The 12,964-nt window shown below is 35.4% G+C and overlaps 1 protein-coding gene across 3 annotated transcripts in view; it reads left to right on the top strand.

Moving 5' to 3' along the window:
- GSTCD (glutathione S-transferase C-terminal domain containing) overlaps positions 1-12,964 on the top strand; it is a 143,195-nt gene that overhangs the window by 107,971 nt on the left and 22,260 nt on the right. For 2 of the 3 annotated variants that reach the window (XR_008687001.2, XM_055433942.2), the window contains exons 6-8: positions 3,970-4,085; positions 4,246-4,290; positions 5,886-6,014. Coding sequence is in view for 2 of the 3 variants with exons in the window: in XM_055433942.2 (XP_055289917.2) it covers positions 3,970-4,085; positions 4,246-4,290; positions 5,886-6,014 (290 nt within the window). In the remaining variant the exon portion in view is untranslated. The remainder of the gene's footprint in view (positions 1-3,969; positions 4,086-4,245; positions 4,291-5,885; positions 6,015-12,964) is intronic. The other variant, XM_088836186.1, reaches the window with a different exon arrangement.

Below are 12,964 nucleotides of genomic sequence, written 5' to 3'. Positions count from 1 at the left end.
TCTGAGGTTCCACTCGCCAGTGTTTCCAGGTGTTTAGAAACTTCTCTTTTTTTTTTTTTTTTAAGCCTCTCTTCCTGGGAGGGAGCTCCGTCCCTCCCTCTTTTGTCTCTCTTTTTATCTATTTCCTACCTCCTTTTGTCGACTGTGGGCTGCTTTTCTGAGTGCCTGATGTCCTCTGCCGATATTCAGAAGTTTTTTTGTGGGATTTACTCAGCATTCAAATGTTCTTTTGTTGATTTTGTGGGGGAGAAAGTGGCCACCCTGTCCTATTCTTCTGCCATCTTCCCGTGCTCCCCAAATGAATCTTTTTAAGTCTAAAATGTATCCAAGCACCCATCCATTTTCCTTTTTACCAGTAATTTATAACATTCAAGGTACTTTGTTGCTTCAGACCAAGAAGGAATAAATTAAGAGCTGCCTATGAATTGATGCTTTTGAACTGTGGTGTTGGAGAAGACTCTTGAGAGTCCCTTGGACTGCAAGGAGATCCAACCAGTCCGTTCTAAAGGAGATCAGTCCTGGGTGTTCATTGGAAGGACTGATGCTAAAACTGAAACTGCAATACTTTGGCCACCTCATGCGAAGAGTTGACTCACTGGAAAAGACTCTGATGCTGGGAAAGGTTGGGAGCGGGAGGAGACGGGGACGACAGAGAATAAGATGGCTGGATGGCATCACCGACTCTGTGGACATGAGTTTGAGTGAACTCCGGGAGTTGGTGATGGACAGTGAGGCCTGGCGTGCTGTGATTCATGGGGTCGTGGAGAGTCGGAAACGACTGAGCGACTGAACTGACTGACTGATGTTGGTGTATGGCAGAAACCAGCACAATATTGTAAAGCAAATATCTTGCAATAAAAGATTTATTTTAAAAAACCTGCCTGATCTTGAGCACTATTTATTAATACTAGACTGAGCAGGTGTCCTGACTGCACATGTGCACATTTTCCTTCCATGGCTTTTTTTTTTGTCCTGCTGTATTTGATGCTTTGAACTGACCAAAAATACCAATGTCCTAATATGGTGCTTCCTTAGTTTAAAAATTGGCTCCTTTATCCTGTACTTTCTTTTTGCATAATGCAAACAATGAAGTTGTCTAAATAATCAGGTTCCTCCTAACTTGAATTAGACAATAGACTCTACTGTAGAAGAATTTACATTGCAGGATAAATAGGATCATTTATATTAAAACACTTGATTCTTGGGTTTTGTTTTTTCATGATGACACCTAAAGAACCATCATTTTTAGTCAAGTTAAAAAAATACTTTTATACATGTAAATGGTGTCAGACACAAGAATATTGGATTTAAATAAAAAGTACAATTTGGTTTTTAAATGAATACCATATCTCAAAATATATCTTTCTTTTTTTCTGATTTAGTTTCTTTATTAAAGTTATTATAGCCCTTAAAACACCAAATTTACTAATGTATTGTCATCTGACAAAGCATAATCAAAATACCACTTTCTTATCTGGTTTAACATATTTAAGATCCCATTCATGTTTCCAGGATCTTCATAATATTTATAAAACTAGAATGGTGAGGAGGAATGCTTTATTAGAGGCAGTTTTTCCATAAAGCACCTAGGCCTCATGCTACTGTATTTTTAGTTCAACCTGTGAATGTTATGGGCAACTTAACAGTCTCTGTATTTAAACAGAACCCTGAAAGTTACCTTTTTGCCTTCATTTAAGCACAAATTCTTCATATGCAAAGAGGCAAGTTTAGCAAGTAAAACAGATCTTCATCAACATTTGCTTTTGAAGCAGACCTGAGAAAGTTAGGCCATTCTAAATATCTGATAGAAGTACAGTACAGAACTTACTGTTAGATATTCCATTAAGTAAGTTTTATTTTCTTATCTCCTTATTCTTAACAAAAGATAATTCCTTTTTACTTTCTTTTTTGAAAATCCTTTGGCTAAGACTTGTTAAGAAATCCACAAACATACCAAAGACTCAAATGCCAGTGCTTGTTTCTTTGCCGCTTGATGGCTCCATTTAATAGCAGCATTTGTGACTCTCACTCTCCCAAGGGCCTCAAAAGTACTTTTCTTCTTTTCCTTCTAATTCCTGCCCCTTCTTCCCCTTCCTTGTTCTTATTCTTTTTGCTCCAAATAAAAACTACACTGCCATAATAAAAATAGATAATTAGGTGGATTTATGACTGGATGCATAGAGGGATGGCTAGATAGAAGTATGATGAACCACCTCTAGTAGGCTGTTAATGGTAGAATCTAGGTAGAGGGTGCAGTCATTCACTGACCATTGATTTTTTCAACTTTGCCTTGTGTTTAAAAATTGTCATAATAAAATCTCTTAGGAGTGGCTGTCCACAAAATCACAGGGGCTTTCACTAACTGTTTAAATAGTTTGCTATTATATTATTAGATAAAAATGAAAATAAGTGCATGAAACAGTCTTCACAGATGAAGTCACCAAACTATTGATTTCAATGCTTTTCATGTTTGAAATTCACATTAGGCCATGCTAAATAAATAAGAATGCACACGATGAGTCAATATGATAATGACCACATTGTTACAGTAGGAAATTGGTTAAATAAATTGGGTATAGGTAGTTAATAAAATTTTCACAGCTATTAAAACTTACAGTGTAGAAACAAATTCATAGACACAGAAACATTTATAATGTTTTCTATGCTATCTAGAAAATTATGAACTTATGGGTCTAGTTGGAAGTACATATATTAAAAATAGAAAAGTACATAGAAAAATGACTTTTTATCTCATATAGATCTTTTTAAATTCACATTTTCTGTTTTTTCCTAAAAGTTTCCCAATGTTTTAATTTTAGTAATGGAAAAAAGAAGGAAAATACAAAAGAAAAAAGCATACTATTTTTCTGTGAAAATGGAGTGGGGAAACTTGTTACTCCACTCCAGTATTCTTGCCTGGAGAATTCCATGGACAGAGAAGCCCAGCAGGCTACAGTTCGTGGGGTTGCAAAGAGTCGGACAAGACTGAGCAACTAACACACACATATGTCGCTGAAAGCTACCGTTATATTTGTTTAATCTTGCTCTGATGAACAGTGCATTTGAAATATGTTAAAACAAATACTTTTATTCATTCTTCTGAAGATATTTTAGTGGACTTGATTGGTGGCTTTTGAAAGGAAAGTTAAGATGTTTTCATACTGCTTGCCCAAGGCGTTTTGTGCTTGGAAATGCCCTATCTTCTATCTCTAATTACATTAAATTTCTGTGTCTGACTCATGAGGAAAGGAAGCTTTAAAGCAGAAATAAGAAAATCTAATTTATTTCTAAATGCAATAACAATTGACATATTTTAGACAATGTGACACCTGTGTTCCAAGTGTCTTAACCAGAAGAATTAAGAGTTCACAGATGTGCCAGTTAGAGAATAAAAATGTTTTTATTATTACAGGTCTCTTTCTCCAAGGAGATTTAAGCAATGTGCTGAAATTAGATAATCTTTATACTATGTCTCTGAGAGGGATAGAGGGAAGAGACTATTACTGTTAATTTTTATTCTTCCAGTAACTTTTATTAAACACTTTATTTATGACTCAGAAGTTAATTTTACACTTATTGTTTCCTCTGTTTCAAAGACATTTTTTCATAGATTTTTTTGTCAATGACAATTAAAAGAACAGTTGTGTTAGTCACTCAGTTGTATCCGACCCATCGGGACCCCATGGACTGCAGCCCAACCAGACTTCTCTGTTCATGGAATTCTCCAGGCAAAAATACTGGGGTGGGTTGCCATTTCCTCCTCCAGAAGAGTAGTTAGGTAAGAATAAAATTAAGCAAAGAGAGATTTCGCCTCTGGGTTCCAGTTCTCTAATCCTCTCGTAGTGGGTCACATGGAATGGTATTCACTTCGGTCTGTACCACTCTTCCTGTATGCTGCTAGTCTGGTGCACCGGTGCCTTCCCAGTCCCTGCAGTACCTACTGTGTCACTGTCTTCATCTCTTTCCCAGGTAAAATGTCCAGTGATCGAGCTTTGAGGAAGCAGCAACAGTTGAACAACCTTGTTTATATGGTGACAAATCAGGCCAAACCTGGTGACAGAATTGTGGATTTCTGTAGTGGTGGGGTAACGTATCTCTTCTCTATTCTCTTTAACCTTTCCAAGACGAAGTGACTTTACTATCTTATACTCAAGGACATGTTTTTATGTGACAAGATTGTTGTCTCAGAATAAACAAAAACCTGAGAGACCAAAGTTAACTTGTTCCTTTTCTTGCCTTTTTCAGGGCCACGTTGGGATTGTCCTAGCTCACATGCTGCCATCATGCCAGGTAAAGTCTGAATAAAAGATGATAAGAAACCGCACAATTCAGTTAGCTGAGTCTGGCTTATCCCTGTTTGAGTTGATAGTCATTCACTGAGGTCAGATATGAGGCACAGGCATTTTATTTTTCGTTGAACTACACTTCTAAGAATCTTAGGGGAAAAGAGTAGGGCCATGTACAGTTTTTATTTTTTTTCATAAAATAAATAATTATTTCACTGTTAAATAATTAATGATGAAACCAGTTTAATTGTCAACATAATTTTGTACTTGAAATACTAGCTTCTGAAACTTGTTGAGCCTTTGGTGCCTTGGCTTTTAGTCATTGTATTAGAATCGTAAAAATATTTTTTAAAGAAAAAGATAAAACCTCAGATCTACCACTCTGATCCACCAAATGCATTTCCCCCCATGTTCCCATTAAGCCATTGTTCAGAAGGATGCTTGTTGCTGCAAATTCTAAGACTGCAAATACAATTTCAACCACCTGCTTTCACTCAATCTTATGTCATAAATGTTTTTTCCTATTTCAAGTAGTTTTAAATATTGTCACTGAAATGTGACTTCATAATATGTTTTTTAGTAAATGTACTGTAATTTATACAATCACCATCACCATTTGTTAGAAGTTTGTGCCGTTTTTAGTCTTTTGTCATAGTAAATCATTTCCTCCCAGCTAGAACTTGATGTCATTTTTTCAAATTACAATTCTTTGCTTGTGAGCCCTCTGGAAATTACAAAATAATTAAAGTGATTATTCTCAAAGAAAAAATGTGAAAGAACTCATAGACTGGCCAGAATGATAGAGAGTGGAAGGTATTATTCTTTATCTTTCTTAGTGAATAAATGAGCAATATGAGGAGAAACAGGCAGCCATCTGTTTCATCACCAAGGAAAACAGCAATTTCATGGTTGGAGTAAGAGGAAGAGAGCTCACAGAGCATAATCCTGGAGATGCAGAGTCAGGGTCTGGTGTCTTCTTTTTCCCTTCCTAAAAGGTCTGGAAACTTAGAGATGTTGAAATTGGAAAAGGAAAATCTTGGCTAGAATAAAGGGTAGAAAACCTTTGACACCAAATATCCTCTGACAAGCTTTTTATACAAAAAGATCCAGAATTTTTCCATAAAGACAAACATAAGGACAAAACAAGGACCAAACTAAGAATGAGAATGATGAAAGTGACTTAAGCCTGCCCACTTTTCTTTATCAAAATCAATGATGTCTCCTCTCTTCCTTGGCCTGGCTTACTATTAGAAATTTGTAACTTGTTGCTGTGCCTTTTGCCTTGGCCCCACCAACCCATACTATGCATTGCAAGCAACTAGCCTGCCAGACACCTCTGTCCATGAAATTCTCCAGGCCAGAATACTGGAGTGGGTAGCTGTTCCCTTCTCCAAGGGATCTTTCCAACCCAGAGATCCAACCCAGGTCTCCCACATTGCAGGCAGTTTCTTTACAGTCTGAGCCACCAGGGAAGCACAATGATAAGGATCAACATAATATGATCAACATTATTAAAGCTAGTAAATACAGTAATAATACTTTGCTTTAATGTCTAAATTAGGTTACTGAATATACTATTGTTTCCTGTGTGAAACCTAGGTTATACTAATAGAAAACAAGGAATTATCATTAATTCGTGCTAAGAAGAGAAGTGATGAACTAGGTTTAAGCAACATTTGGTTCATTCAAGCAAATATGGAGTATTTTACAGGGATGTTTAATATTGGGGTAAGTAATCACGCACTTTCAGTTTCTTTAACTAAATAAGAGAAATGAAATGTCCTAGAGTAAATAAAGGAGATACATTTATTTTCTTTGCTAAACAAGAAATTTATAACTTTTGTTTTCTACTATCTAATGAGTATTACTTCATTCACAACACTTTATTATTACATGGTAAAGATGATATTTTTTCCTCTACCAGACAAGAACTTTATTTTCTTCACTGCAAAATCCCCAGTGCCTGAAAAAAATGTTTGACACATGGCAAGTACTTTAAAATTAGTTACTAATTGAATGAATTCTAATGAAGTTGACTTCCCTTGGTTTATTCTACATTTTTAGAAGGTAGTGAAAGAAAAGAAAAACAGAGAATATAATAGAAATAGTTTGTTTATATGTGTAACTAATTCTCTTTGCTGTTCACCTGAAACTAACATAACATTTAAATCAACTATACTCCAATAAAAAAATAATAAGCTGCAAATACTTGAGTTGCTTTCAGATAATTCTTTCTTTAGCAAGGATTTGATGTCTTCGTGAATTCTGAGCTTCTAGTATAAAATGTATTGGTGATGTTTTTGAAACCTTCAAATCAAATTGTTATTGTTTGATACCACTAGAAGACCACAGATAATGTGATTCTGCCAGTTCATTTAAATCCAGGGTTGTACACTCTGGTGGAATTTGAGTTTCAGTAAGATGTTAGCATTGCTGCTGTTCTTGTGTCTGTTTTGAATATTTTTTCTTATTTTTATAGTACTAAATGCTTGATATAGAAAACTACATAATAATATAAGGAAGAATCACCAGTATTTCTGCTGGTGACAGATAATACTATCAAAACCCTTTGGTCTTTGTGTATTTATACACACAAACAAATGCATATTTACATATACCTTGAGATCCTGCTTTACCTGAAATTGTCATAAATACTTTCCCTACTCATTAATCATGTTCCTTTTCTATTGTTATTATAATTGTTATTTATTATATGTGTCAAATGATGTATCAGTTAAGACTTTTGATTCCTTTGCCTAATCACTTTACAGGAAGGTTGTGCTAATTTGCATTCCCAACTGTACATGGTCACATAGCGTATACAATGGGCTTGTCTAGTTGAAAGTCTTGTCCAATCTTAGAAGTCCAGACCTTTCGTAGTACTTATGATTTTTGTTCAGTCAGTGAAATTCATTTCTTAAATATCAACTTCCGTAAAATTGTGAGACTTATTGTTATACAGCCTGAAAAGAATGCAATGTGTTTCCTTTGTGGACATGATATAGATTGGTTATCTCAAGCAAAGCTTATGGAAAGAGAAGTAAACTTTTAAGAAACCTGTCTTGTTAGGAAGGATATTCAGGAAAATATAGACATCTGATACAGCAAGTTCAAATTAAATATATATTTATGTACCACTTAAATTTTACCTAAATGTTGAGGTAGAGGATAAAGCTTCTCCCTAAAACAGGCCATTAAACCAATGCCCATGTTACCAGTACACCAGGAAGAGTGTATATGGTAGCATTTACTCACTTCTCAAATCACAAAATTCCCAGCTGATCAACCATGTATCTCTCTACCCTTCCATGGCTTGTAGGTGATAAATCATTCTGGCACATTCTTATACTTTTCAAGGTCATGTAATTCACTAACACCAACTAGCAAAGTATATGTCTTTTGGGAAGTGACATTTTTCTCTATATCTCATAATAATATACCCATAATGGTTTTTTTTTTCCTTTCATAATTACCTTTGTCAAGATATATGGAAAATGAATTAAAATTACTTGGAGGATTAAACTAAAATTAGATTTAAGAATATAATTTGTCTAGGAGGATAATTGAAGTATTGTCAGTAGATAAATCAAACCAAATGCATCAGTGGCTCTTTTATATGAAATAGTGAAAACACTGTAGCTAGAGAGGAAATCAGAATAACCAGGTATCGGGAATGTAGTAAAGCTCTATTGATTCAGTTTTGTGGTATTTAAAATAAGGGTTTGCTGCTGCTGCTGCTAAGACACTTCAGTCATGTCCAACTCTGCGCGACCCCATAGACGGCAGCCCACCAGGCTCCTCTGTCCCTGGGATTCTCCAGGCAAGAACACTGGAGTGGGTTGCCATTTCCTTCTCCAAAATAAGGGTTTAGTTAGTGTTTATCTTTGCTTATTAAATGCCTTTTCTTTTGCTATTTTTCTCTGGACATAAAAATCAATGCTGTAAACAAGATTTTAAAGGGAGGTTTTTAAAGTCCTCAAACCAACTATCTTTAGAAACTTCAAATAAATCAATTATATGTAAGAATTTAAATACTTATTATTTGTCTTATCTCCATTAATACAATGACCTGTATCAGGCAAAAATGAATAGATTTACTAACTTTGTAAAACTAGTGTAACTTGAAATAATGGAAGAAAACAAATCTAAATATTTTTAGTTCTTTCAATAAGGTCTTCCATCACCCCAAGGGCTGTGCTTCCCCCTTGTAACCAGAATCAGTGAGGTAAAACCACATATTCCAAAGAGCATTTGTAGTTTCTGATTTCCCTTGTGTTTATTTGAGAAATGTATTTCCTTAGAAGTGCAAGTATCTAATAAGCTTATTAGAAACATTCAAAGTCTCTAGTAACCAAATGCATTTCAACTTGAACAACAATGATATTCTGTTCTTGTTCTTAATATTTGCAAGAATTTTAAAAATGTTACTCATTGACTGTAAGACTCCTGTGAGGAGCCCAAATCATATAGGAGCTTTGAAACTTTTCATTTACATGATATTTGTAATGATTTGTTAATGACATGAAATGTTAGTTATAATGGTAAACAGAGAAAATTTTATTAACATAATTGTTCTGTGCGTGCATGCTCAGTCACTCAGTCGTGCCCAACTCTTTGCAGCCCCATGAACTGTAGCCCACAGATTTCACTGTCCATGAATTTTCCAGGCAAGAATACTGGAGTGGGTTGCCATTTCCTACTCCGGGGACACATATTGGTTAAGAGAATGCATTTTAAGATTGAATTTAACTTGTGCTAAAGTCTCAGTTTGGCCACTTACTAGTTGTATTGCCTTGGGCAACTTATTTAAACTCACCCTCAGCCCTTAGTTTTTTCATTTATGAAATGAGAATAAAATATCTGGCTCATGGGATGTTGATACAATGTTCATGAGGCACTTAGCAGGTTGCCTCGAATTTAGGAAGTACTCAGAAAAAATGGGCTTTTACTCTGTGCAGTGTGATCTCAATCATGTGAAAACTGCATTAAAAAGGATGGGAGGAAAGTATGTTAATATTTATTTAAGGTGGCTATCTCTATATACTATGTAATAATATTTTTATTCAGTATTTTTAAAATATTACACATTTAACATCATTTTTATATTCATAAAAATGTAAACAGTAAAATTAGAAGAAATAAGTATATGTGCTTAATATTTTATAGATAGATACCTAGCTTATTAAGCCAAGAAAGAATAATAGAGCCTAAGGAGCACTATAAGATATCTAAGAATTCTGAACCTATCAGATATATATATAATTCACTCAATCGTGTCTGACTCTTTGCAACCCCATGGACTGTGGCCCGCCAGGCTCCTCTGTCCATGAAATTCTCCAGACAAGAATACGGGACTGGGTAGCCATTCTCCTCTCCAGATATGTATATGTAATTCATTTTAAAACAAGTAATTGATTATTATAGAAACACCTTTTGATTGCCTTATTCTGATTTTGATTATAATGGCTATTAATGTCCTGAAGAAAATACAGACGTTTTTTCAAAATTAAGAAACATCTGAGAAGGTTTTTTTCTTCCAGTTTGGATATATGCAGCTGTTTGACCCTGAAATGATTATGTGTAGGACTGAATGTTTGTGCCTTACCTTCACCATCAAAAAATTCATGTGTTGAATTCCTTAACCCCTAATGTGATGGTATTAGGAGGTGGGACGTTTGGGAGGTAATTGGGTCGTAAGAGTGTTGCTCTCCTGAGTGGAATTAATGCCTTTATAAGAAGAGAGACAAACTTGTGCCCCTTCTTAGCTCTCCACCATATAGAGATACAGTGAGAAGACAGCCATCTACGAAGCAGGAAGAGGGTCCTCACTAGACATCAGACCTGCCAGCACTCTGATCTTGGACTTCCCAGACTCCAAAACTGAGAAAAAAATAAAATTTGCTGTTTGAACCACCAAGTTTATGATAGTTTTTAAACAGCATCCCAAACTAAAACAATATTTATCAATTACCATACCCTAAAAAGGGCAACCTAGACAAGATTATTTAAGTGAACCTTTTAAGGCTGTTTTTTTAAATTAAAGATTTATTTTATTTATCTTATTTTTTGGCTGCAGTGGGTATTTGTTGCTGCACACAGGCTTAGTCTAGTTGCAGCGAGCAACTCTTAGTTGCAGAGGAGTGGCTTCTCTTGTTGCAGAGCACAGGTTCTCGGCATGCAGGCTCCTGTAGCTGTAGCAGTCAGTTCAGTACCTGTGATTCGCAGGCTCTAAAGCACAGGCTCAGTAGTTGTGGTGCGTGGGCTTAGCTTCTCTGAGGCACGTGGGATCTTCCTAAACCAGCTATTGAAACAGTGTCCCCTGCGTTGCGAGGCAAATTCTTGACCACTGGACCACCAGGGAAGCCCTTTAGAGCTATTTTTTAAAGAAGTCTACTATTGCCTTCTTGTCTAGTGCAAGATAATCATTATTATGAAAACTTACTTTATAAGATTTTACTTTTTAAGACTTAATTCATACTGTGTATTAATCTAGTCTCTCACACAATATAACAAAAACCTTGTTGCCAAAGAGCATTACTGAAAGGGCCATGACTGGAAAAAATACCTTGCGTAAGAAACAAAAATTGTGTCAGTGTTGAAAAACTCGCCACCAAAATGTTTTGCTTGGGTAATTTCAATCATAACATGAAATCATCTCAAACAGTGATATGGTATTGATTCCTAACAATATTGGTGAATATTTTCTACTTATCAACATATATCACAGTCTCTAAACAGTTTGAGTTATCTGTATTTACTTTTTTCTATTTCACCCATAACAATTTTTAATATGATTTTTTAACATTCATCAGTATTGAGTGCTTAATTACAAGTTCATTTCTATATGTTAGTATACAATTAGAATATGCAAATTGTAGGATGTGATTCAGTAACACCTTGGATGAATGATTTATATACTCCTCGTTTTAAAGGGAAAGGTACTTGAGAAATTATATATTCTGTAAATGCAATTTTAAAAAAAATCATTAAGTCAATGAAAAACTCTCCAGGTGAGGGTGGCAGATAGAGGTATTGCAATCCCCTTCTCCCCAAGAAAGAACAGACCCCTAAATAAAGAAAACAAGAGCCAGAAAAATCATACTCCATCTCTGATGAGACAATGTTCAAGATTCTGTAACTTGAACTATAATGTTTGAAGATAATTGAAGAAAAATTACTGGGTAGAGAAGAGGAAAATCAAACTTAATGCATGGGGAGAGGGAGTGTCAAGAAGGCTATCAGGATTGTTCTCCCACAATCCCAGAAAATTTCAGGAATTTAGGATGCCAGAAATCTCATAGGAAGAGGATAAGAAGGGGCTGAATCATTTTTAATTAAACATTTTATTTAGAGACCCAGATTCCTGCCACCATCTTGTGTAGACAAGTAACTATTTCCCCCAACTCCTGCAAGAGACCAGAAGTTTATTCTATGAGAAAAGTGTAACAGAGACTCTCCACGTATAGGGAGAGGAGAGCAAGAATGATGTGACTCTGAAATAAGAACTAAGTGCCCTTAATTCCAGGATTCCTTCAGAAGCTAGAATCATCTCCGTAATCAAAGAGGTTAAAAGAGCCTCCTCTGCAGAATCGGGACGATCCCCAGAGAAAATACTATAGCTATAATTTGAAGAAAACAAAAACAAAAAAAAACCCAGCTGACCATCTGGTTACACAGTCACTAAGGAAGCTTACCTTCAAGCCTTTCACTCAAACTTGCATCAGCTTTTCAGAGATTCACTCTTGTATGAACTGACAACTGAGAAATATCAAGTGTGGAAAGCTTCCAAAATAGAGGAGATCAAAGCAAAAACCATGGCAAAGTGTCTCCTTTTTATTCAAGGAGAGCTCAGAGAAGATACTGCATAAATGAAACAAAGGTAAAATGAAAAAGCAGTGAACCATCACAACAAGAAAGAAAAAAACATGCTAGCCAAAATAAAAAGCAAGTGGAAAATCTAAAACATGAAGTATAGGACATCATCTGAAAAAACAGGACAAAAAAAAAGACAGGAACTGAAAGAAGCATTTTTCTTTTTCCGATAGAGATTTAGTCCATGAGTCCAATACATCAATAATAGGAGAACCAGAAAGGGAAAACAGATAAAATGGTGGAGAGAAAAATATCAAAGAATTAATATAAGAAAATGTGTAAGTAATGAAAAATATGTTTCTCTTGTCTGAAAAAGCCCACTTAAAAAAATGACCTAAAGCAAGACTCATTGTTGGGGGGGAGTGGGGAAGAGTGTTGTGATAAAAAGAAGTTCCTGACAGTTTCCAAAGAGAAAAAACAAATAGGTCACATACAGAGAATTTAAAATCAAAATGCCATCACACTTCTTAATAGCCACATGGAAAGCTCGAAGACAGTGAAGCAATGCCTTCAAAATTCTAAAAGACAGTTTCCAACCTAAAATGTTATGCCCGGTCGACCAATCAACAATCAGGTATGTAAGTAATAAAGAAAATGTCAAGGTTTCAAGAAAGTGTACATCAGGAAGCTATGTAGAAGATGTGTTTCACCAAAATAAGAGTAAATAGTAAAAAGGAATCAGTTCAGTCACTCAGTTGTGTCTGACTCTTTGCAACCCCATGGACTGTGTAGCATTCCTGGCCTTCCTGTCCATCACCAACTCCCAGAGTTTACTCAAACTCATGTCCATTGAGTCGGTGATGCCA

The sequence above is a fragment of the Moschus berezovskii genome, chromosome 5, assembly GCF_049115385.1.
Source record: "Moschus berezovskii isolate FMDL1 chromosome 5, NW_MosBer_1.0, whole genome shotgun sequence".
Taxonomy (NCBI): domain Eukaryota; kingdom Metazoa; phylum Chordata; class Mammalia; order Artiodactyla; family Moschidae; genus Moschus; species Moschus berezovskii.
The sequence above is the reverse complement of the archived record's forward strand: the minus strand, read 5'-3'. Positions and strand labels throughout refer to the sequence as shown.